Source organism: Lytechinus pictus, chromosome 2, assembly GCF_037042905.1.
Source record: "Lytechinus pictus isolate F3 Inbred chromosome 2, Lp3.0, whole genome shotgun sequence".
Taxonomy (NCBI): Eukaryota; Metazoa; Echinodermata; class Echinoidea; order Temnopleuroida; family Toxopneustidae; genus Lytechinus; species Lytechinus pictus.
In genome coordinates this window covers 3350293-3377828 of record NC_087246.1, presented here as the reverse complement: position 1 = coordinate 3377828, position 27536 = coordinate 3350293, and the positions used below count along the sequence as shown (strand labels likewise).

At 36.1% G+C, this 27536-nt stretch overlaps 2 protein-coding genes across 3 annotated transcripts in view; one reads left to right on the top strand and one right to left on the bottom strand.

The window, feature by feature from the left end:
* The window catches only part of LOC129254994 (rabankyrin-5-like), a 30158-nt gene extending 29456 nt beyond the window's left edge, over positions 1-702 (bottom strand). The window contains exon 1 of the mRNA XM_054893540.2: positions 577-702. Within this exon, the coding sequence (XP_054749515.2) occupies positions 577-592 (16 nt within the window). The 5' untranslated portion in view covers positions 593-702. The remainder of the gene's footprint in view (positions 1-576) is intronic.
* Positions 699-18915, top strand: LOC129254995 (uncharacterized). Of its 2 annotated transcripts, none has more exons than XM_064107470.1 (8): positions 699-779; positions 5078-5216; positions 7096-7255; positions 9328-9456; positions 10292-10475; positions 11461-11605; positions 13542-13675; positions 14148-18915. In XM_064107470.1, the coding sequence occupies exons 2-8, from the start codon at positions 5093-5095 to the stop codon at positions 14307-14309; spliced, it is 1038 nt and encodes a 345-aa protein (XP_063963540.1). In that variant the 5' UTR covers positions 699-779; positions 5078-5092; the 3' UTR covers positions 14310-18915. The 2 variants fall into 2 exon arrangements, with proteins under 2 accessions (XP_063963540.1, XP_063963536.1); XM_064107466.1 differs by having other exon boundaries at positions 742-840.
* The last annotated feature ends 8621 nt before the right edge of the window (positions 18916-27536 follow it).

Below are 27536 nucleotides of genomic sequence, written 5' to 3'. Positions count from 1 at the left end.
GCATTTTCTCTCAATGCCGACGGTGGCGGGCGGTGTCCAAAGAAGATCATGCCTACGTAGGACATGTCTGGAGGTGTCTTTCCAACTCCAAGGACCATTCTTCGTATCGCCCAAATCGGCTTTGTGAAACAGTTGAGCGATATCTCGTTCTTACGTAGAATGGTTCTACGAGTATGAAAGACCCTTTCATGCAACAGGCCCCTGATCTAGATCTTTTCTACTGCCATCCCAGTAGATCTACTTGCACTGCAGCTGTAACAGTACCGGTACGCGGTAGATATCTACTGACTGTGTCTAAGTTTGGTAGATCCATATAACCATGAATCATGATAACCTTGTTCATTGAATGAGTGGGTAGATCCACTCGACATGCTCGACTCGTTATGATTAATATGATTATGAATAAGATTCATTGATACTAAGTAATGCATCTGCAACTGCAAAACAAACAGAAATAACGGTTCCTCAACATTTACAATGCCCATGATGCCTACCCTCAGGCCTAACTCACATTTGAAGAAAAAAAATAGTCAGAAATAAATACAAGAAACAACAAACAAGAAAATACGCCCATACCCTCCGCCATGATCATCCAATCCAAGCAATAAATGCGAGAGCTAGAGGCTAGAGCTAGCTGTATGTATATACGGTATATATACCGGAAGTGATAAGCGCGCGCAGCACGGTACGATTTTTATCAGCGATCCGTGCATTCATGTTTAGGCGCGGGGAAATCCCTTAACTTTTGAACTGTAGTGTGGTTAGGCTGGGATTTAGGGGTAAGTTTAAGTTATATTTGTTAGACTTGGATAGTTGGATCATTGTGGATTGAACTTTGAAGTAAGTCATTACCGGTCACTATTTTTATTTTAAAATTAAACATCTTAACTTCAGACATGCAAGGTGGTAATCATATTTTTTTCCGTTGGCCTTTTGAGTTTTGACGCAAAGACAAAGTCACAAAGTTTGGCCACTTGCCATGCCCATGGGCGCATGATGAAGCAACCAAAAGCTTACGCGACATTAACCCAGGCCCAGGGAGCTCCGGCTCGCGAAGCGGGCCGGAGCCCAGGACTCGTCTCTTTGTCTTTGACTATTATTAGGCAGAGGGTACTCTCCAAAACATGCAAAATGGGGTAGAATGCGGTCGCAATAGCACCCCAAATAAAAGGGGAAAAAATAAATTATGCACTTACCTCGATTATATGGATGAAGGTCTATCGTATATTAATGTTAATCTTGACTTGACACAGAATCCTGAGCAGTGAGTGACATATTCGAGGCACAAAATGGACCCTCTAAAAAAAAGGAAAGGTTTTGTCTTGTTCGTTCTCCTTTTTTCAAAATTGAAAACAAAGTCAAAATGGCCGATCGATACTGAGAACGAACGCGACACGGAGGTCTAACCTTTCCTTTTTTTGAGGGTCCAGTTGGTGCCTCGATGTCGGGATTCAGTGTCACATTAGACCTTCATCCATATAATCGAGGTAAGTACATAATTTATTTTTTCCCCTTTTATTTGGAGTGCTATATTGCGACCCCATTTTGGAGAGTTACCATGTCTGCCTAGTATTAAGCGGCCCGGAGCTCCCTGGGTTAACGCGTCAGCCTCATAGGCCTGCATTGTTTTGTAAGGTTTACTCCGGCCCTAGTCATGCTAGTCGGGGACGTCTCCACTTTTCGTAGCGACGTCGAGAGTCAAACTCATGGCATGATGTCTAGGCCTACATGTATGTGCATATGTGATGTCTGGAGTTCACAATTTTAATCAAAGAGGAAAAAAATAGTAATTTTTTGACGGGTTGCCATTAGTTGCCAGCCAAACCAAACGAAGAAGCTGCAAGCGCTAGCTTTTTGCCAAGGTCTTCCACTGTATAAAAAGTGGAATTTTGGATCCGATAATTATGATACAAAATTACGAATGTAGGCCTACTCAAATGGCATGATAAATGATGATTAATTTGTTGTTTTTCTCGTAAGTTAATTCATTTTATTTTTCGGCTGTTTTTTTTTATTGCCCAGTGACATATGGAAGTCTTGCCATAATATTGTGAGCCTTGTCAAAAGGCTTGGGTTCTCCACATCATCAGAGTATTTGTATCAAAAAGCTTTGGTAGGCTATCCTTCGTAAGAAGGACCCAAAGATTTGTATAATTAAAGGAAGTAAATATATTTTTAATTGAAATAATTGAATGTTTTTTGTCCCGTGGATGCATATGTATGTTTGATGGCTCTTAGATAAATGTTGAGAAAAGAGCATTACTTATTATGAAATGTGAAAATTGTCTAAATGCCGATAACTGCACAAGACATAGAATATCTGCATTGTCTTGAACTTAATTACCCATTTTGTACAAATTTTTATATATTTTGAAATTTGGATGAAGGCAGAGGCGGAAATCTCTCCTAAAAGGTAGGGGGGACAAGGGATTGGAAAATTTGACAAGCAAAAAAATGATAAAAGATTATAACCCCAAATTGTAGATCATTTCGACGAAAATAAATTTGACAAGCAAAAAAAAAAGTTATCACCCCAAATTTAAGATCATTTTGACGAAAATAAATTTGACAAAAAAAAAAAAAAAGGTTATCCCAAAAGTAAGGTCATCTCGTCCTAAAATACATGTTTTATTTCGATATTGAATGATGTATTTCTTACCATCATAAAAGACCACAAATAGTAGGGGGGACATTGGATATTGTATCCCCCTACTATTTTGAGTAGGGGGGACACGTCTTCTCTGTCCCCCCTGGGATTTCCGCCCATGAATGAAGGAGATCGTTATTTTGCCAATAGACATCACACTGCCTTGACTGGTATTGGGGGGCCTAAGGCTACGCATGCGCATCATGCAGTAGCTGAGAAACCTGATCAACGTACCGATCCGGGCTTGGCCAGGAGATACATCTCAAGTGGTTAAGTGATCAATGACAGCATTCTGTTGTGATTCTCCCAAATTTGCAAAAAATAATGCAGCACTGTACTCTCAATTTATTGAATTGATAACATATTCAGAAGAATTATCTAAAATTTAAGGTGAATTATCTAAAATTTACGGTAAATTATGCAGGTGAAATATTCACATCTGAATTTTATGAGCCGTATCCAGCAACAAGAACAATATAAGAAAATGATGAATTTTTAAAAACTGTAAAAATTGGTAATGGCTCTACTCCACACATTCAATGAAAAAGGTGCTCTTCTCATGTACACTTCAAATTTACTGCATTGTAATAGTGATGTAAGGCAAGCACTATTTATTCCAATACATAACATGGCTGAAATGTCATTTTTGTCTTGCTTGCATAGCAGAGCGAGACTATAGGCATCCCTTTTCCGACGGCAACGGTTGTGGCAAGGGTGTCCTCAACATTAAAATCATAATCAAGGTTAAGTTTTCGAAATGTCATCGTAAGTTATAATGTATATATAAGGGTAATCAAGTATCAAAGAACATCCTGCCGGAGTTTCAGGCCACATGACCAAGGTCAAAGGACATTTAGCTTCAATTAACTTAGACCATGTTGGGGGAATCAACTTTTAGATCTACGACTTGCTTAAGTTTACTGGAAAAAAATTGTAATTTTTTTCTTTCATGAGGACATGAATTTATCATAAAACAATATTGCTGCCTTGGATATATTTTGATTACTGCACATACTGTAGGCCTGGAATAGGTACTTATTTTACGGTGTAGGAGAAAACCCTCAAATCACTGATAATTAAGTGAAAGGCCTATAAGAAAGTTATTCCTAATTTCCTACCACTTATCGTAATTTACCAACCTAGTTCCTATTTGAAATTTACATAGTCTTAGGGATCTCAATTTTAAAATGGCAAAAACTTATTTTTGCTTGCCGAATTTCTTTCAAAACTAACTTTCACCATTCTCTTTTTACTTATTTTCTATTTTTCTTCTCTCTCACACATCATTTTTTGACAAAGGTTGGATTCCCCTTTAAATATGACATATTCCCAGCCATCATCATTTAAATTAAATCTAGTGCCCTCTCTCGGTAATGATTTTACTTTTATTTAAAATGGTAGTTTTAGCACTTTACATATTACTAATTGGATATTAGAAAGCTATGTTCGGCCCATTCCTTGCTTGAGAAGTTGTTTTATACACGACAAAAGTATGCAGATGTTCTATTTGTGATCGGGCACGGGATCTACAGTAGTTAAATTCTGATGTAAAATCTGTAAATTCATCCATTAATACACATTTTTAGTTTATATCAAAACATTTTTGGTACATACATGCATGTAATGCAATTGAATAGTGACATATACCTTTGGGGTATTTACCAAAACTAAAGGCTTTAATTCCAGGCCTTCATTATAATAAAGTAGATAACTAGATTTTCTTTCTTTTGACTTAACAAGACAAGAACAAAGGATTATGAATATTCATGAATATCACATGGCGAATCAAACAAATAAAAAAATTGATTTGAAATTCTGTAATTTCATCGAGTGTACATGTACTTATTTTGTATGCAGAGCTGATATGTGGACAGTCAGTTTTTGTTATTTATTGTTATTTATATTGCATTTAAATTGCATTTAAATCCTGTTTTTGTACTAGATAATTATGATAATTAACTTTGCAAATTATGATCTCCAGAAGTTTCCAGTGTTTTCACTCATGGCGGCACTGGCGTACAAATCCCCCCCCCCCCAAAAAAAAAAAATCACGACCAAGAAAAGGAAAGGGATAAGTGTGTATATATGATATTATTTTCTGAATATTATGTCAAAATCTATCACAAACTTTTTGTAACAAAAAATCTCACTTGCTGTGCAACTTGTTATTCATTTTACTTGATATGCCATATCGAGCCCCCTAAATTTTTTGGCTCATTATGCCACTGCATGCTAGCATGGCTAGAGTTAGGTTAGACTGCTAGGGCTACGGATGCTCCATTTGTTTCATGAAGAATTCATCTGTGGGCATTGATAAAGATCAGAAACATAGTTTTCGTCATCATCATCATACAGAAAGAGGCGGAGGTTTTGTGAGAGGTAAACATTAACAGAACACCAAATATATCTTTGTTCTCCATTCTCTTCCAGAATCAATTTTAAAAAATGGCCCAGAAGCGTACAAGATGTGTCCATTTGGATCAGTTAAAGTCATTCAACCTGTTTACTGCATTTGGTGAGGATGGCAAGATGAAGGCTCTCCGACCAAATCTACAGGATTTAGAGACCGGTAACGTCTTATTCTTTAAAGGAGAATGAAACCCTTGAAACCAGGTGAATCCATATGAAAGAGAAAAATCAAAGAAACATATTGTTGAAAGTTTGAGGAAGATTGAATTAATAATAAGAAAGTTATGAGCATTTGAATATTGAGATCACTAGTGCCATGTAGATCCTCCCATCGGCAATGCGACCAAGATCTGTGATATCACACACGTACAACTCCCTCATTACTTTAGTACTTATTTCACTTATATTCTCACTTTTATAGAGTCTATCACAAGGTGAGGTGTTCTCTTTATGAGATGACAAGTACAGAGGTTTCACAACATTATATCATTGATGAATCGTTTGTCATATGATTAGAATGAGCAAAAAGATATGTTTTGGGGTATATTTTCAGTGTCCAAATGGGAGAGTTGTACGTGTGTGACATCACAGATCTTGGTCGCATTGCCAATGGGAGGATCTCCATAGCATTAGTGATCTCGACATTCAAATGCTCATAACTCTTTTATTGCTAGTCCTATTTTACTCAAACTTTTGTTGATCTTATTCTTTGATTTTTCTGCTTTCACAAAAGCTAACTTGCTCCTAGAGTTTCATTCTCCTTTAAAGAAAAATCCAGTGTGAATGTTTAAAAAAATGGTTCTAAATTTAAATCAAGTTATAAAAGCAGAAAATGAGAAAAACATGTCGACAGAAGTTTGATAAGAAATGATTGAGAATTAAAGCTTTTTTTTTGGGGGGGGGGTTGTCATTTGCGAGGTACTGTCCTGTATGTATGAATTCAATTAGATTCTATAAGGTTTATAGATATTGTAGCATAATGAATTATGCCTTTAAGATGTATTTCATAGTTTAATCGTAGAGGGTGATATTTTAGTTGTGATATGCTTTGCGATTATTGGAGAAGTACGTCAGTTCGCTGGGAGCTGCGGTGGCGTGCGGTCGTAAGATGTAAGCTCCGAATAAATCAAGTTGAACTGTATACTGAATATCTCCCAAGTTGCTTCATTTGCATGATTTAGGGTGAGTGAGCGGGTGATCTGGTGTATTTCAGACGAGTGAGAGAGTGTACCATGTTGCACAATAGACTTTTGTGAGCGAATCCACCCCAAAAGAGATATAAAAATGAAGAGAAGCGTGGACCGGGTTCTGGAGACTGCAAGACGGCAGAACGCTACCCAGACCGAGCTCGGTTACGCCACAATATTTTAAAAAGTGTGTAAGAATAAATTTATTGAACGTATATTTACAGGGGAAGTTCACTCTGACAAATAGTTGATTTTAATAAAAGCAGACAAATTAAAGTAAATATTTGGTGGAGGTTTGATGGAAATCCGTCTTAGAACAGAGTTATAAATTTTGTAAGTTTTGATTCTGTGACGTCATAGACGAGCAACTCTTTCATAGCGTGTTATACCTGTAAATTAAAAAAAATGTTTCATTTAAAAAAAAATTGAAAGTGATTTTTGTATATATATCTACCCTGTAATGCTCCTATTGAGTTTGGCATTTTTTTCTCATTTTTTTCCCCCATATGCTTCCCCAGCGAAAGTGAAGGCACAACCAGGGAATCAAACAGTGTCTGTTTGATGTCTGTCATAGATCTTCAAGTTTTCCTACAAGAATATATTACAAGTAGTTTCACTGGAGTGGAGTTTCTTCATTTGATGGTAGTGTCTGTAAAAGATCACATACCTCTAAGGTCATAGTCGCAAGACAAATAACTTAGGATCAGATGCTCAGTTAGCAGCCAAACTTGGGTCAAAGATGCATTGGGTTATATTCATTTTATGGTGTAGTTAGAGAGTCTTGTGGTAAGGTAAATGTTGTCAGCCAAACCCTAACAGGTTTAAAAGCACTCTGTGATTCTTGTCTTGCAGATGAGGACGAGGATGAAAACATTGAAGATATCAAAGCAAAGCTCTCTGGACGAAATAAAGGAAAAGCAAAGGTAAAGACCGCTCAAAAGAGGAAGCAGAATAAGTATGAGGACAGTGATGATGATGATGAGGATGACAAGGTCATTGACGTCACGACAAGGTAAGGTTTATTATCTTATTATAAAAAAAAAGATATGTTCATTTTAAAACATGCACCAAATTTCTGTAACTCTTGTGTTATGCAAGTGTCACTTATGGTCAACTCTCAAACTTTGGTACATGGCCTTGTGTCTTGAACTCGCCCCATTTGTGTTACATGTATGTCCCTGAAATCCAATGACTGTGCACCTATCAGGGTAAAAATGGTCATAACTTTAATAATATTTACTGTTTCCACACAAAAGTGTACTTTTTCTGAAAGAAAATTTCACAAGTATTAAAAAATGGCATTGAAAATATGGAAGGGTTCACAACTCACATCTTATGAGCAAAAGTCTTTGACTTTTTAGGACCCCAAAATCCAAATATAATTCAATTCAAATGTCCATATTTTTTTTCCTTGCCCCTACCATTCATTACTTACCATATTTGGATTGCTCATGAAATTTCCTTTCAGATGATATAACTTAAAGGGATTCATTCATTTAAAAAATTTCATATTTTGATATGCAAATTTATGTAAATTCCAAATTAGCAAAAATTCATTTTTTAAATATTTTTTTACTTGAAATTTCAAACAAATCATAATAACATGTAATTTATTATTCTATGATGTGTATAGAGGTATTTTGTTTTACCTTTATGTACCTGTAAAATGAGACCAAACTCAAAGGTATAGCCCACTGAAAACCAAAGTTATGCATTTTTAATACTTACAATACCACAATCCCATAGAGTTGCATGCAGTGTGTACCGCTTCCCCCACCCCTCAATTATCCTTGTTTTATTCTTTATATGGAGCGCAATGTCACAAATTGATGTGCATATAAGGCTATACTATCAACCCTAATAGAGCTTATACTCAGCTTTCAAATCACACAAATTTCATGACAATCCGTCTCCATTTCACAGAAAAATTACATCATAATGTGTTCCTCTGCTAGAATTTTTGTGTATTTTCTGTAAAAAACTTTAGGGTTTTCTTAATTGATTATTGTTAATTGCAATTAATCAATTGAAATGAATTGTGAATAATGTTGGATTATTATTGTAATAACCTCAAGCTTAAAAATGAGACCAAAATTAAGTCTGTAGCCCCCAGTATACCAAAGTTATTCACCTTTAAAATATGAAACATGACTCTTATATAGACTTTGTGTACCGCTTCCCCCACCCCCTTCCAGAGTGAGACTATAGGCGCCACTTTTCCGATGGCGGCGTCAACACCAAATCTTAACCGAAGGTTAGGTTTTTGAAATGACAGCATATCTTGGAAAGTATATGGACCTAGTTCATGAAACTTGGGCATAAGGTAAATCCTGCCTGAGTATCAAGTCACATGACCAAGGTCAAAGGTCATTTAGTGTGAATGAACTTTGGCCAAGTTGGGGGTATCTGTTGAATTACCATCATAACTTAGAAAGTTTATGGAGCTGATTCATGAAACTTGGACATAAAAGAGTAATCAAGTATCACTGAACATCCTGTGCGAGTTTCAGGTCACATGACCAAGGTCAATTAAGGTCAATGAACTTTGGCCATGTTGGGGGTATTTGTTGAATAACCATCATAACTCTGAAAGTGTATGGATCTAGTTCATAAAACTTGGACATAAGAGTTAAGTATCACTGAACATCTCATGCGAGTTTCAGGTCACATGACCAAAGTCAAAGGTCGTTTAAGGTCATTGAACTTTGGCCATTTAAGAGGTAATTATTAGATTGCTGTCATAACTTTCAAAGTTTATAGATATAGTGTATAAAATGTGGATATAGGGGTAATCAAGTATCACTGACAAGTTGTAAAAGTATATATTTTTTTTTTTTGCTCCTCGAATAGTTTTTTTTTCCATTAAATTATGTTCTTGCTAGTTTTGAAACCCTAGTGATTAACAGTTTCAAAATGTAGTTTGGAGGGGGTGTGAGCTTGGGTGCATGATTGATGGAGAATAGCTGTTTCCTTTGAAAATGCATGGTTTGTTTGCAGAGAGCTCAAATATACACATACATTGTTCAGATTACCTATCATACTTAGCATTTTGAATATGTTTATTTCCTCTTATTGATTCTGCAGCCCAACAAGGAATTCCAATGGTAACGGAGTGAATGATGACTCACCATCTCCTCCTCCGCCTCCAGAGTTTGATGATAAGATGGTGGCTGAGATTAGGAGAAACAACAAGCAAGCTGCAAAGACATTGCAGTAAGAAAATATTTAGTAAAATGCATCTTTACTCTTTGTTCATAGATGATGGTGATCATGATGATGGTGATCATGATCATGATGATATGATGATGATGATGATGAGGATGATGATGATGGTGATCATCATCATCATCATGATCAAGATGGTGATGATAATGATATGATGATGATGAGGAGGATGATGATGATGGTGATAATGATGATGATGATGATGGTGATGATGGTAATGATATGATGATGATGAGGATGATTGCTTTCAGGGGTGGTATTCTGAGTTCTATTTCATCTCAGATACGTATTTTCTAAAATTTCTTTTAGAATCAGTGAGATGAAAACCCTTAAAATCTCTCAGATTTGGTTTACTGAGGACCATTTTATCTCTGTAGGGCACACCTGTTTATGAAGCAATATCCAAAGAATAGCACTCTCATCTCATTTATCCAATTAACATCCATTCTGTAAGGAGAAGTGGCAAAGGAGTAAGACTGTCAATTTATCAAATTTAGATGCACTTCCACTATACACTAACTCACCTTTACTAGGATTTCTTTTTTTTTAAATGAGCATATTTATCATCTTTTGTAAGATGTCAATATAACATCATTACATCATTTCAAGGAAAATATTGTTTAGTAAAAACCTAAACAAAATACTTTTTTTAATATTTCATAATTCTACAGGAATATTGTTAATAGTATTACTCTCAATGATTATTTAATTTATCAATAAATACCTTATGACCTAGTTATTAAATTCAGTTTCATTGGAATAAGTATAATCAGTGCAGTGATTGAACTTTCATCAAGATGTTATTTATTTTTTATTTTTGCAGTAATCTTGATAACAAGTTGAGGTCTTACAAGATGTCCAAAGCATTAGCAGCAATGGATAACGTATCTCCAGTCATAGCAAGCCCTTCCGAGTTGATTGATCTTGACGCACCGATAACCAGAGAAACCATTACTGTCAAAGTGAGAAGTCGGAAAGGATTGATTCGCTATGAAAATTATCCAATGGTAAGGATGCTGCTTATTATTAATGATGTTTTCAAAAGATTTCTTAAGCTACTATTAAAAATCAAAATATGATATTAAACATGGTTACGGAAGGAGAGCATTCAAATGAATTTTCATCAATGTAGATATTTCTTATTTCAAGACTTGCAATAGTGCACCATACAATCCTGGGGAGTGTTTCATCAACTTTTTCATCTGACAACTTTCCTTGATTTTGATTGGCTGAGAGGCAATGTTGCTATAGTAACTGTCCGATAAAACAGGACATGTCGGATAAAACGTCCGACAAGTCCTTTCATGAAATGCTCCCCTGATTGACCAAAGAAGTGTATACAATGTAAATACAAAATATTGTCTGTGATCACTGCTTTACTTAATCCTCTTAATACTTAGCAGTGAATGAGACCTCTAGAGCTGGCAAGTATTTCCAGCCCATTCCAGGTTTGATTAATTGGTTTCATTTCCTGTTTGATAGTTCTCCTTCATGTCCCTTTTGGTCTGCCCCTCTTTCTTTGCCCTTGTGGTGTCGGGTGGTGATGTCTTTGTATGTCTAGTACTGTTCATGCACAGTACATGTCCCAAGCATCTCCATCTTCTTTGAGTTATTTCTATTTTTATGTCATCGATCCCAGTTATTTCCCGAACTTCCCCCATAATTATGTCATGAATCGTAACATGTCCATCACTTTCAATCTATTTCAAGTGACTCTTGCTCTGCAGAATCACCTTCAAAATGCATTAATTTGCAATGTTTTGGGGGTCGTGTTTTCAAAAAAGTTTTTTTTTACGACCCGGGGAAAATCCCTAAGATTCTTTCATATTTAAAACCGAAACATCTTTAATCGCTGAATACATTTGAACTTTAAAAGTGACCTAACATGCACATGTAATTTGGGATACACGTGGTGTAGACAGGTCTTAATAACAGGAGAGGTGGATGAATCCAAACTGGCCTACATCTGACCTCTCTCTCTCTCTCTTATAGAATCAAACATTTGAGAAAATATTCACGGAGCTTGGCATGTCTGAGGGTGTTGAAAGGAGAAGAGTAAGGATAACCCGGAAAGGTGAGGATATCTTGCAGGAGGACACGCCCAATTCTGTCAGTCTACACGTAGCAGATATTTTAGGTAAGCAATTATAACTTGTGAAGTTGGTCAGAACAACTTTTTAAGATGAATGAATTAATGAAATAGGGTAATTTCAAGTTTTGTGTTAATAATGATCTAGTTGGATAATCAATTCTACGCTATATATTACCCCAGCTTTAGCTCCAGCTGCATGTTTAAAGGCGCTTGGTGCATTCAAATAATTAATCTTGCCGGGTATCCATTCACCTCACCTGGGTTGAGTGCAGCACAATATGGATAAATTTCTTGCTGAAGGAAATCATGCCATTGCTGAAATTTGAACTCAAGACCCTGTTTCAAAGGCACAATTTAGAACCACCAAATCACAACACTCCATCTGTTGAAAAGTGATATTCAGGCAACAAGTCATGCCATAGCTTATAGACTTGAAAGAAAACCTGTATCAATATTGACATCTTAAGAATGCTGAGATACATCATTTGGATTATTTTCACAAACCTGTATTGAAACTAGAATCAGAAGCCTAATTTATGGTTCAAAACAAATACAAGCACCACATTAACATTAAACTTATAATCAGCCATTAACCATAACTATGGTTGGCTATTCTTACCATTGTTTACTCTCATGCAAATCACATGTAAACTAAATATTTATTTACATTCTCAAGAAATAGTATGCGTCATTGCGTCCTACCTTCAGATGTCATTTTCCTGGTCATGGCATTGGCCTTATTGTTAGTCATGTTCAAAGTCTATTGGAGATTTGTTTATGGTGTCATCCGTGTCATGCTACATGGATCTGTCCGAGTGTCTTATCTCTATTTGTTGTCTGAAGGTTTCAGACTTTGTGTCACTTTCTCTGGCTCAGCTCTCCACAAAAATCCATTAGCTTTAAACTTTGGGCATTCCTCACTCTCCTGTTCAAATTGCTGATGTCTTCCTCAAAGGAGGTGATGATCATTCGTGTACTGTTTGTTGCTGCAGAAAGCATCTTGCCATCTCGAACAAACAAAGTCACGTCACATTCCACTGCTTGGAGATCACTTGCACTTGCTGTGAAAAAAATGTGTATAATATGATGACAACCGCTTATGGGAAATGTTGAAGATGTTGACAATCTACATTAAATCAAATTCATTTACTGTAGATTAATCTATGATAAAAAAAAAGTTGTAAAAGATACATGAATACATGCATGCAATTTTATGTACATCACATAACAGGATGTCATAAAACTATATACGTCCATGATGGATGTATATCGGAAGAGCTGTTAGCATTTATTTCATTAATAAATAAAAATAAAAACAAAAACAAGGGTTTTGTCAAGAAAGTTTCCCTTTTAAAATAGGATCAAACAACAAATTTGACAAGATAGGAATATAAACATGTAACAAAAGAATAATGTAAACATAATAAGTAGCTGTACTTTGAACCTTACATGCCCAACTACTGTACAACGTGTACAAAACGAATAAAGCAACAACAACAAAAAGAATAGGAGAGGGGAATAAAGATTGATGATTTTCATGCTCAATGTAAATGTTTAAGCTTAAAATGATTGTAAAATGATTTAGAGGTTATGTCAGTGGGTAATGAATTCCAAATAACAAGTGCATCCCATTCTCAACTAAAGTTCTAGATGTGAATATCAGTATTTGGAGAAAAGTTAAGAATACTGAATGTCACACAATTATAAGTTCTCTGTTTTCACATTTTGTACATTAATTGTTTGCACCCGGGACTTTAGGCTTGGGGTGTAACATCACCTGTGATGTGTTGACAGGCCTATGGTAATAATCTTTTGTCATACAAGTTTTTGATAGATAAAATGGATGAGAAATTTCAGATAGTTTACATTTTATCATTTCTGCTATCCTGATACAACAAAAATGTGATACAAAATTATTTTCACTGGCTCCAGAGTGTTGGTCGTAATGATGTTCTTCAATTTTCCATTTGTCACTTTACAGATTATGTGATAGTTGATGGAGTGACACCAGCGTTACCATGGTTTTCATCCACACTCACCGAGGAGGATTATGTCAGGGTCACACTAAGAACAAGGGAGAAAAACTGCAAAACCATCACCAAAAAATTAGCCAAGGTGAGTTGAGAATTATCACTGATATTTATGTCTGGTAATTATGATAAATGAGGTTTAAAGGCAACTTGCACATTAAGTTTCATTGGAAACCCTTGTGCATACATGTAGGAGTAAATTGCAGTTTGATTCAATACAAAAAACTCCAAGTCTAGATTGTATATTGCCATGCTGACAATTTCAAGATAATTCCATTATGATGTCGTGACTCAAATCAAATGGTATAATAATCCTTATGTATTGATTAATATGGATGTCATGTCTTTGCAACTCTGAGAGATGTCATTTGTTTTAATGTGCACTAAATTTTTAACTCTTCCTAAAAGGAATCCCAAAAGATCACAGAAGTCTAATTGACCTGGAAGAAATTTAAATTATACCAAATGAAGAGCACAATGGGGTGTGCAAATTACTTGGAATAAGCAAAATATAAGTTTCATTTATTCAATATCAACTCTGTCTTCTACCGTGATAGATTGAAACCTTTGAGGAGGTGTTCCAGGCCTTTGCAGAAGTTCATGAAAAGCCTGTTCATCAACTCCAGTTTTCCTTTGATGGTGACGACGTCTCCCCAACCGCTACACCTCAGGACTTAGACATGTCCGAAGAAAACGTCATTGATGTTGTTGTTTTATAGAAGAAGAACAGAACTGAAAAAAAAACTTTGAAATGGAATGAAACCTCATCGGGTCGAAATGATCGCAGTGCAAGAGCTGTGTGTGCTTTCTGTTCTGAAGGTATCTTGGAGACTCTTTGGAACCGTTGATATTACATCTAGTTCTTCCTGTTGTGATGGTGCTCTTATACAACTCCATCTGTTGATGATTATGATGCTTATGTAGTAATTCATGTACTTGAAGATCCTCTTGTTGTAAGAAACAGGATTTTGTAGTCTTCAAGGAAATGAGTACTTGCTTCACAAAGCTGTTTGTAAATTATACAGAGGGTTGTGTTGAACCAGCTTTAGTTCTTTAAAGTTGGGCCTATATGATTGCTAAATGTAATTCATGTCTGGGAATTCAATACCATGGAGTTGTATTTTTTTAATGACAGTAATGAAATCTCTTTGATGAATGGAATGTACCCCATACCAATTTGCTTTGTATAGGAAGAAACTCTGTTGAGGGTAATTAATGTTACCATATATCATTGGATAGGAGTTGAAGGGTTTAATTGTCTGAAAGGGAATTCAAGAGATTTCTCTACTTAATAGTGCCTTATCTAATTCTGGAAATATTGATGTCTTTGGGAAAGGGAAGAGAAATTCACTCTACTCTTTGAGTAACAAAAATATGTCAATTGTTTTACTTGGTAATTTATGTGTGTTCTAATCAATGGGTGTCATTAAAATGTGTCTTTTGACTGGAGATGGTACATGCCATTTGCATCTTGGGTAAACCTTTTGTTCGTATATTTTAGCTATAGATATTAATAGTAAACCTACCTCATTTTTTATGACAAAAAAAATTATTAGTCAAATCTATTAGGACTAATTAAATGGCTTTGACTAAGTAACAGTTCAACGAACATTAATTATTTCTTTATGATTAGTATGCAATGTTCTACTTAAGGTTAAACCTATGCAACTTTCAGGAGTTTGATTTTTGTCTCGACTGCAAAGCAGAGCAAGACTAGGCTATAGGCTTTTCCGACTGCTGCGTCGTCAACATCAAATCGTAATCAAAGATGACGTTTTTGTCTCGCCTGCATAGCAGAGCGAGACTATAGGCGCCGCTTTTCCGACGGCGGCGGCGGCGTCAACATCAAATCTTAACCTAAGGTTGAGTTTTTGAAATGACATCATAACTTAGAAAGTATATAGACCTAGTTCATGAAACTTGGACATAAGGTTAATCAAGTATTACTGAACATCCTGCCTGAGTTTCAGGTCACATGACCAAGGTCAAAGGTCATTTAGGGTCAATGAACTTGGACCATGTTGGGAAAATTATTTTCAAAATCTTAACCGAAGGTTAAGTTTTTGAAATGACATCATAACTTAGAAAGTATATGGACCTAGTTCATGAAACTTGGGCATAAGGTTAATCAAGTATTAGTGAACATCCTGCTCGAGTTTCAGGTCACGTGACCAAGGTCAAAGGTCATTTAGGGTCAATGAACTTTGGTCAAGTTGGGGGTATTTGTTGAATTACTATCATAACTTTGAAAATTTATGGATCTAGTCCATGAAACTTGGACATAAGGTTAATCAAGTATTAGTGAACATCCTGCCTGAGTTTCAGGTCACATGACCAAGGTCAAAGGTCATTTAGGGTCAATGAACTTTGGCCAAGTTGGGGGTATTTGTTGAATTACCATCATAACTTTGAAAATTAATGGATTTAGTTCATGAAACTTGGACATTAGGTTAATCAAGTACCATTGAATATCCTGTGCGAGTTTCAGGGTTACATGACCATGGTCAATGGTCATTTAAGGTCAATGAACTTTGGCCGTGTTGGGGGTATATGTTAAATTACCATCCTAACTGTGAAAGTTTATGGATCTAGTTCATAAAACTTGGACTTAAGAGTAATCAAGTATCACTGAACATCCTGTACGAGTTTCAGGTCACATGACCATGGTCAAAGGTCATTAAAGGTCAATGAACTTTGGCCGTGTTGGGGGTATTTGTTGAATTACCATCCTAACTCTGAAAGTTTATGGATCTAGTTCATAAAACTTGGGATATAAGAGTAATCAAGCATCACTGAACATCCCTTGTGAGTTTCAGGTCACAAAACCAAGTCAAAGGTCAGTTAAGGTCAATAAACTTAGGCCATGTTGGGGTAATTGTTGAAGTGCCATCATAACTTTGAAAGTTTATGGATAGAGTGAATGAAATGTGGACATGGGTGTAGTTGACAGTCTTAAGTCTCCGTTCAAATGTCATTTATGGTCAATGAACGTGGTATTATGTCATTATATGAATGATGTTTTTGCGAATGATTATTTTATAGTAGTTTTCAAAGTTAGCACTGCTGCTATATTAAATTGTGTAATGCAGGCGAGACTGCCAGAGGCGTTTCACTTGTTTAAATGTCAGAGTTGCCAGAGTTTGAGGGCACTAAGGTCAAAGGTCATTTAGGGTCAATGAACTTAGACCATCGTCAACATAAAATCTTAACCGAAGGTTAAGTTTTTGAAATGTCATCATAACTTAGAATATATATGGATCTAGTTCATAAAACTTGGACATAAGGGTGATCAAGTATTACTGAACATCCTGTCTGAGTTTCAGATTCCATGATTAAGGTCAAAGGTCATTTAGGGTCAATGAAATTGGCCATGTTGGGGGTATTTGTTGGTTTCCATCATAACTTTGAAAGTTTATGGATTTGGTTCATGAAACTTGGACATAAGAGTAATCAAGTGTCACTGAACATCATTCGTGAGTTTCAGGTCACATGACCAAGGTTAAAGGCACTCCACTTGTTTCTTATAAGTGTGTAGAATCTTCTACATGCTGACATTGTAGGGCAGAATGGGCAGAAGAGTATCTGTTATCTGATCAGGCAAGAACAGTGCATACATTTTTACTGGTGTGCATATAAAGCTAATTACTATTACCCTGTAGTGCAACTAAGTACATAACTAGGACAAAATATGTTAATGATTTGTAAAGGATAGTGACATTAACAATGCCAAATTTACCTTAGATTCACTCAATCCTGTGCATCATTTGTATTATGAACTCATAACATAGTATGACAATAAATCTGATATACTTCTCCTTCTCATAGACTACAGAGTGTGAATAAAGTATACCCTAGAATGGCCTAATAAATGACAGAACTTATTACTTGGTCATAGATATTATGACAATGTATGATTGCTAGCCCTTATTTTTCACAGCTCTTTGTTTATTAATGTGAGCATCATTAAGAAATACTAACAGTAGTTATGATACATATTGCATTCAGTAATCGATTATAAAATGAAGTTTGCACAACAATAATGAACTGTTCTTGAAGAGACTCGAAGCAATTGTATAAGTTCAATTTTCCATTCCATTAGAGAGATATCAAAAGCTAGGGCAAGGTAACTATTTGTGCAACAGTGCTAGGTGTATAGGAATATAGGTTTTGTATAAACACATGTATGGTATGTATACTAATGTAAAATGTAAATATAGTTTATAACCTTGTTTAGTTTTGATAACACAATAATGAGGACATATTTTTAGATCAAATACAAATTTTGAAGGCTTATTTCACAAAAGGAAAATAGATTAACAAACTTTAACTTAAAATCCAGTATCATTCTCCAATGTTAACCAACTGGCAATGGGAATGCTGTAGTTCTAGGGACTGCCAGCAATTCTTAATTTTGACTCAAGTTTGTGGTATACGATAAATAACCAGATTGCAAGTACTCTGTAGTCATATATAAGGTGACTACATGGGGAAAATAATATGGTTGCTTCAATACCTCATTTTATGTGAACAAACCTCAATTGGTGCTCCCAAAGTAGTCTGTTTAATGATTGGTGAACACCAAAAAACAAATTTAACTTGATTTCCTCAGAAGCATTCATTTTGAACTTGCATATGATTTTGTAAGTGACTTACTCCTGTATTGTAATACTGAGAATTGTTCTTGTTAGGTCTCGTTTTGGTCTAATTTGATCTCCCACATCTGTATTATGATAGCTTAGTGAAATTTATATTTAATCTGTAAAAGGGAAACTTAACCTTTTGTGTGTTTATTAAGATGGTGCTTATACAGGTGGTTGCTAGAACTGTTTGAGGATGTAGCAGGTATGATTCTAGATGGTAAAGATGGTCAAATTTGTCAAATCATTAACAGACCACAATGTTCTCTCGCCTTCCTCAAGCATGAGAGCACCTGAAGAAACAAAGTATTCATTTGCTGTTAATGTTTAGGTTCCCTTACAAAAATGAGAACACAGAAAAGGCACATGAGTACATAGAAATCTATCAAAGAAGATCAAATAGGATTTATTTATGAAAAGTATTTCATCAGGAATGAGTCATTGAATACAAAATATATTTGTACTTGTTATTCTCTGTTATTTTGCTCCTTACTGGTGATCTCGAATGATTGTAGAAACAGTGATCATTTTTATTTATTTTATACATAATTTGAAACTTTTCTACTACAGAGATATTTGTATTATTTTCATATAAGTGTACATTCATTGACAGAAATTTATGCATGCTTGAATTGTAGATCAATGTATATACCATAATTATTTGTTATTAAAGTGATTGATTACTACAATTGCTGCTATATTTCAGTTCCGGCGTAAGTGTGGGTGAGATTGGGTGTGTGTGAGGGTGTGCATGTGTAAATGATACAGGGTTGTGGTGGTTAAGTATGTGGCGTGGTATGGGAAGAAATGCTGTGGGTGAGGGTGCATGTTGGTTAAGTGTGTGGTGTGGTATGTGAGTATATGCTGTGGGTGAGGGTGTGTGTTCTGTGTGAGTGTTTGATGAGGATGCGTGGTGGTTAAGTGTGTGGTGTAGTATCTGAGTACATGCTGTGGGTGTGTGTTCTTTGTGAGTGTTTGATGAGGATGCGTGGTGGTTAAGTGTGTGGTGTAGTATCTGAGTACATGCTGTGGGTGTGTGTTCTTTGTGAGTGTTTGATGAGGGTGCATGTTGGTTAAGTGTGTGGTGTAGTATCTGAGTACATGCTGTGGGTGTGTGTTCTTTGTGAGTGTTTGATGAGGGTGCATGTTGGTTAAGTGTGTGGTGTAGTATCTGAGTACATGCTGTGGGTGTGTGTTCTTTGTGAGTGTTTGATGAGGGTGCATGTTGGTTAAGTGTGTGGTGTAGTATCTGAGTACATGCTGTGGGTGTGTGTTCTTTGTGAGTGTTTGATGAGGATGCGTGGTGGTTAAGTGTGTGGTGTAGTATCTGAGTACATGCTGTGGGTGTGTGTTCTTTGTGAGTGTTTGATGAGGATGCGTTGTGGTTAAGTGTGTGGTGTGGTATGTGAGTACATGCTGTGGGTGTGTGTTCTGTGTGAGTGTTTGATGAGGATGCGTGGTGGTTAAGTGTGTGGTGTAGTATCTGAGTACATGCTGTGGGTGTGTGTTCTTTGTGAGTGTTTGATGAGGGTGCATGGTGGTTAAGTGTGTGGTGTGGGTATGGGTCATATGTCAAGAGTATATGGGTGTAAATGCATTATATTGTTGGGGTCTGTGAGTACATGGTGTGGGTGATGTAATGTGAGAGCGTGAGCTGATGAGAAGTATAGGGATGTTTTTTTGTTTTTGCATTGATGTGTCATCATTTGTTCTGAAAATTTAATTAAAAAGGGGGAAAAACAATGTAGGCATACAAGCAGGGACCTGGGAAGCGGGGGTGCTGGGGGTGCTGAAGCACCCCCAAAAATTTTCCTGGGGGTGCTGCGTGTATTATTTTCCATAGGCAGCACCCCCACGAAATCAGGTTCCCTTTGTATTTTTTTATATATGTTTAATGTACATAATTATCACATCCGACAATCGCAAATCATTTACAACATCTTTCACATATTCCAATAACATCCCTCCTATAACATGTAACGCGACTCAATCAAGCTCCGGCACGCCGATACAGACGTGGTCGCGCGCGATAGGCCTACGTGATAACCATAGTTTACACACTACCATGACTACTCGATAGCAGGGAGGGACAAGGGTGTGGTTGGACTTGAAACTTAGAGGGTTTTATGTCGAATCAAGTGTGGGCGAGCCCGACCGCCCGTGTTTTGTATAAACAATTACAAGTCAGATAATAGAAATCAAATTTCACAGTCTTTTTCGCCCTGCCCCATGGCCCTGGGAAGCGGGGGTGCTGGGGTTGAAGCACCCCAAAATTTGGGGGTGCTGCATGTGTTATTTTCCATAGGCAACACCTCCTGGAAATCTAGTGGTAAGTTGATGAATGACAGAAATGTAATGAAAATGAACGACGTTTTGTAGACCCCCACCCCCTTAAGAATTTTCCGACACAGTACTTAAAATAGTGTTTAAATGCACCCTTTTTCAGATCGGAATATCAAATATTTTCTGCTCGCGCTTCGCGCTCGCATTATTGATTTTTATAATAAAAACAAAGTATTTACAACGCCTAGATACTAAAGGGCTAACTCTAAACACGCGCACGCATGTTTATTCAGATACGCAGCTTGTTTTGGGGCTACTCCGGGCTGAAAATATTTATATCAAATACAATTTTATGAAAATCTGATAACAAATAGTTAAGTTATTTAATTCTAAAGTTTAGCAATAGTTTATGAAAACGGTGATATGCATGTCGTCATGAATATTAAATAGGTGGGTTGACATGTGCGGAAATCTCTTCCCAAAGGTAGGGGGACCAGGGCCTGCATGGAAAATTTGACAAGCAAAAAAAAAGAAAAAAAAGTTTTTCACCCAAAATGTAAGGTCATTTAGTCCAAAAGCTATTATTTCGATTGTGAAGTGATGTATTTTTCTCCATGAAAGACCAAATATAGTAGGGGGACATTTGATATTGTGTCCCCTTCTATTTTTGGTAGGGGGGACACGTCCCCCTGTCCCCTCTGGGATTTCCGCCCTTGCGGGTCGATATCACATCCCCACCATCCTGTTTCTTGTGTTATTACATGGAATCAAAATTGTCCCCCTTAAAATGAAATAAGTTGCAGCAAAGAATATCTAATAGACTAAATCAGTTGTCAATTCAACTGTTTTTTGGGTTCTTGAAGGGAAAATATTAAATAAACCTAATATTATATAATAAAATACAAAATTGCGGATATGACATCATCAGTTTGCTCACTGAATATTAATGAAGACATGCTTAAAACTGTTTCACCGGAATAATGCTAATCTTTAAAATGCAATAACTTTGATATTCCTTGTCGGATTTTGATCAAATCTTTATTCTTATGTTCGTCTGATTTATCTTTATCTGTTCAAACCATATTACATTCAGTGTGGGGTTTCAGATCAGAATATCTAAAATTTTCTGCTCGCACTTTGCGCTCACATTATTAATGTAAGAATATATCCAATTACCCATCATTTTCTTGATTTTCAAAACATGAATAGCATGTCCCAATTATAGGTCTGAAATCTCAATTTTGTTTCCGCTCGCTCTTTGCGCTCGCATCAATTGTATAGTTATATACCTATCCTGTTCTTGATTAGAAAAGTGCTTAAGATGTCCCGTTTTTAGGTCTGAAATCTCATTCTTATTTCCGCTCGCGCTTCGCGCTCGCATCAATTGTATAGTTATATACCTATCCTCTTCATTATTAGAAAAGTGCTTAGAATGTCTCGTTTTTTGGTCTGAAATCTCAATTATGTTTCCGCTCGCGCTTCGCGCTCGCATCTTATCCTGTTCATGATTGCAAAAAGTGCTTAGAAAGTCCAGTATTTAGGTCGGAATGTCAATTTTTCAGCTCGCGCTTCGCGCTCGCATTATTTGATTGTTGATATATGAATCGTCTTAATGGGTAACTGCAAACATTCCTAATAACACTTCCCTTTCGATCAGACCAGAGCGTATATAAAAAATATCTGCTCGCACTGATCACGTTCGCAGTAATTATTTGTTACACACGCATCTTGTTCAGGACCACAAACATTGCTCAAAATGTTCAATTTTTCAGGACAAAATACATAAATTTCCCCAAAAAAAATAGCTCGCGCTCGACTTATCTCATTATATATCTATGTTCTTTTATAAGAAGAAAGCTAAGAAGTGACTGTCATATATATGTATATATATATATATATATATATGTGTGTGTGTGTGTGGGGAGGGTTGGTTGGTGTGTGTGTTGTGCCCTTAGAGGTGTGTGTGTGTGTAATTATGGAAAATTCAATTGTGTCCCCTCCCCCCACCTTTGAGGAGAGATTTCAGCACCCCCACTGAAAAAATCGTTCCCAGGTCCCTGCATACAAGAGCATTTAGACTACTGTTTATATTATCCATCTAGATCTTTTAAACCGGGGCATCGAACATGGTCATGTACCCGTAGGAGGTCCATACAGACTACAAACTGTCCTTGAATTTGAAGTTTGCTCTTTCATCTCTTGTATTTGGTTCATAAGAGTCCATAAGGGTATTTGTTCAGTACGTGCTATCCGAGGTGCTATCATCTACAATCACCTTCACCCTGTCCTCTGGCTAATGATGATGTTACTATTAATGCAGCTATATGGCCTTAGCAAACAAACTACCGTAATTCTAGTGTCCTTTTGCACTGGACAATAGCACTTGTGAGATGATTCTTGCAAACAGTCTGTATTGACCACCGTCTTCTTGTAAATGTAATAATTAAGTGCAAGGGCGGAAATTTCTCCCCGAAGGTAGGGGGGACCAGGGGCGGATCCAGCTCCCGCCAACAGGAAGGCCCCGATTTTTTTTTTCTCCCATATTCTCCCCGATTGGCCGCTCAAAGTTGATTTGTGTTTGTTTCTTTGAAGGGGTTGTCCCAGTGGCGTAATGTGCCAAAAAAAATTAGGGGGCTCGATACGGCGTATCTCGTAAAATTAATAAGAAGTTGCAAGCGAGCAGAAATTTCAACGTTTTTATTACAAAAATCAAAGTTTGTGATAGATTTTGACATGACATTTGGGAAATAATAGGCCTATATATTTCACCCTTATCTTTTTCCTTTTCTCTTTTTTTTTCTTGAAAAATTGGGGGGGGGGGGGCAAAACGCCGATGTCATAACAGTCATTTCTGAGCTTTATTCTTATAAAACAACATAAAAGAGTGTAATAATCTCATAAACCCTATTTAAATAGTGCGAGCGCGAAGCGCGAGCTGAAAATTTTTGGAATTTCATGTATTTTTTCCTGAAAATTGAATATTCTGGGCAATGTTTGTGAACCTGAACAAGATGCGTATGTAACTAAATAATTACTGCGAGTGGTCCTGGCTTGATCAGAAAGGGACCTGTTAAGGACGTTTTGCAGTTAGACATTAAGACGATACATATTTCAACTATTAAATAATGCAAGCGCGAAGCATGAGCTGAAAATTTGTTTACATTCCGACCTAAAAACTGACATTCTAAGCACGTTTTGTAATCATTAACGGTAAAGGTATAAAACCAACAATTAAATTTTAAATTTTTGATATTCTGATCTGAAGCTGGATAATTTTAGCACGTTTTGAATAAAGATCAATCTGCGTATATCAATAAACATGTGTGCACGTGTTTTAGAGTTAGGCAGAATCTGGGCATTCTGAATACATTTCATTTTTTATCATGAAAATCAATAATGCGAGCGCGAAGCGCTAGCGGAATATACTTGATATTCCGGTATGAAAAGGGTGAATTTTTAACACTATCTAAAGCACTGTGTAGGGAAATTGTGAAGTGGATATGAATAGCGCTTAATAAATTATGCTAGTGCTGGATAATTTAAGCACTTTTGTAATCATGAATAGGATTTATGAGTTTATATATTTTCAACAATAATATTAGCGCAAATCGCGAGACGAAATTTTTAATAAACTGTCATAAAAGGGGGATTTTAATCAATTTGTTATAGAATTAATATATAAAGAATCTTATGGAATAAAAAATAAAGACAATATGTAGGCCTACTTGGCAAATCAAATAATGCGAGCGCACAGCGCAAAAAGCTGCAAATGATATTTACACAATAAAACGGACATTTTACAGAGCACTTTAAAAAAATCAATTTGTAAATCAAAATAAGGAAAGCTCGATGTCCGAGCTGAAATATGCCTAGTATATTTTAAAACTTGATATTTTAAGCTACATATCAGCCTATTGAGCAAGATATGTATTTCACCAAACAGGCTATGCAAGCGCGAAGCGCGAGCGAAATTTTATAAAGTGACATGAAATATATTTTCAAATCATTTTCCAAGTCTTGACCTTTTTTCATTCACTCGTCTCCCTCCTCTTATTTTTCCTCTTCTTCTTTTCCCTTTTCCCCCTTTTTTTTTGATTTTATTTCTTTCCCCTTTTTTTCATTTTTTTTGCTCCGCCAATAGGGGGGGGGGGGGGGGGGCAAAAACTAAGGTCATCTCCTCCAAAATGATTTCGCCACTGATGTTCTTATATTGTAAATTCAATTTGATCATACTATGACTGACAAAACTCCTGCAAAAAATGTTCACTACGAGACAAAACGACTTAGGGAACTTAAGGCAACCTTTAAGTCCAAGCAAAATATCGATGCATTTGATATCTCCCCCATCTTACAATGGAGTTGACTCCCACGGTAACCACTAACCAGTCGTAAAACATTTGTAAGTCTTCTACATGAAGTCACCTTGACTGGATAGGTATCAAATATTTTATTGCCAAACATTTTGGTGAATGTTAGTTCACAGTTCACCTTTTAGCTTCTACCTTTCATTCTCGCCTCCTTTGAATGTAAATTTCAATCCATTTTCATTGATAACTATATGTTTAAAAAGGCCTGCCCCGCGAGTGCTATGTTGCCAGTTTCTCTGTAACAAACGCGCGCCCTCATTTAAGAACAAATTCAAACAGAGTACTGAATAGATCCTACTGCTGAATGTCTACGATGTTTAAAGATTCATAAAACGCTGTTTACTATATGAACCTTACAGTAGTTGGTTAATAGTTTAAATACCTTGGTTTTATTTATCGAAGATTACATATAAGAAATTAAAAACTTGCTTAAAACTGTTAAACGGCTACTGTAAGGTTCATAATTAAAGTAATCATCGTTCAGAAAAAACGGAATATTGTACCGGGTGGCTCTTCGCTAATTACAGAGCCAATTCAAAACTGATTTTTTTCGGATCCTTTCAAAATTACAATAAAACTATCCTAAACACCGATGGGAGGAGGAGATGTGGCATTTTCTTTTAAATGATTAAAGCTTTGGAATCAACTCCAATGTATTTGGTTATGATGATATAATGTAACCTTTTGGGCTTAAATTATGGACTTTGAATTCATGCATTTTACAATACATCCGGAAACAAATATACACATGTACGAACTATGTTCAATCGTCATGTTTAGATGTTGTAAGACTTTGAAAACCATATTTGCTCATAATTAGACCATGTCCAGTCCCTTAAAGAAAATCGGGCAAATGAAAATCCGATGCCCCTCAAAAAATTATATTTTCTTTCTCTGAAGCTTGTTAGCCCAATTAATATTTCGTCAAACTCGATTCCCCCCCCCCCCCCTCACTTTGGCACGACATTATGTGAATCTTCATAATGTTCATGTACCCAAATATCGTCAGCAGATTAAATGTCAGTCAATTTTCTTTCCACCAGAAAAAAATGGAGTCACAATGGGACGTGACTAAAAGAATATAAGGTTAGAGTTATATACATTGATTACACACCTGCGCTTATTATGAAATAATTGTCTGAACATAAAACGTTTAGGAGGTTGAGGAACACGATTGATTTTATTGGATTAAATTTCATCACAGATCGATGTGGATTGTAACTTCATGGAGGGGTGTAAACATTCTTCCGAATTTTAAGGGGCTAAAACGTGACGACTAGCTCCCGATGTTTTAACTCTGAGGTGATGAAATAGGAAATGGATAAATTCTTTTGTTTTGTGTCACGTATCACTTACATATCACACATGCAACAACATTAGTTCAATATTTCCGTTCAAGAATATAATATAGGCCTATATATATATCCAGAGTCATAGGCATCGATACCTAGATATATTTTGGATAATATATATAGGTTGTAATGTATGCTGACAAATCTATTTAGTGTTCTAATTTGATTAAATTAGCCCAATTCATGTTTAATGGACGAAGATGAATTAGTTACAACACAAATGGTTGGTGATCCTCGTGTTATTAAAGTGCCTATAAAGGTGAGAAAAGTACACCAAAGTTATCCCTCCCGCGGAGTAATGCTTAGCATTGTTCTACTATTTGATTATTATGTTTGATTTGTACGGGATTGCGTTTGGACGGTAGAAGTTAGTGTCTTTTTATGACATGATGGTAAAACCTTGACTGAACAAATGTGAAAAGTCTCGACCTAAAGGTCTGGTCCAGTAACAAGAAAAATTATATATGCAGTTTATGCACGACCCTCTGATTCAAAGTCTGGAGACTAATCCACTTGGCCACAACGTCTAAAAATTTACCAGATTTATTTTTAATTTTGGCAATTCTTTTGATCGGGCACTTTTTCACCCACTCTTTAATTTGGACCACTCGTCATCTCTGCTTTTATTACATTCTCTTTGTTGTCTATTTGACATCAGTACACAAGAAAGTGAGTTTGGTTAGCGAAAATAGCCGTGAAGAAAATTTTATTCCATATTGGTAATATATTCATTAACTCAGCAGGCAAGCATTACCATTCATGGTTTCCATGGTAACTACCAACATAGTTACATAATAAAACGATTCTTTATATGGAAAGGGAGTCTGGACCACAGTATCTAGATGTGGCGTGTTCAGAAATATGATAAATACATAACCCATTACTAATATATTTGTTCACGAGACTCAAAGAGATTTCACCGAAAGTAAGTAGTGGTATTTTACCACTATTACCAACTTGATTTATGTAAAGACTTAGGAGATTTTGTACGATTTTTTAAACTCTTCATAAACATTACCTAACCACCCCCTCACCCCCTTCGTATTATCATGATGATTCCTTGAGAGCAGTGGTTACTAGGCAACATGTCAACAAGATTATAACGGTCTACAGTTATGAGATTAAGAAAGAACGGCATAATATAATCAAAGAGATTGTATTAAAGTCTTCCTATCCCGTAATCGGCTTTTGACCTATTGTATCAGAGATTAGTATACAGTATTTCAATGTAAACAGCGTGTATATCGAAATAGTAAAGCATTGCGATGGTCTAATAAATAAAAATGTAATCATATTTCTATAAGATT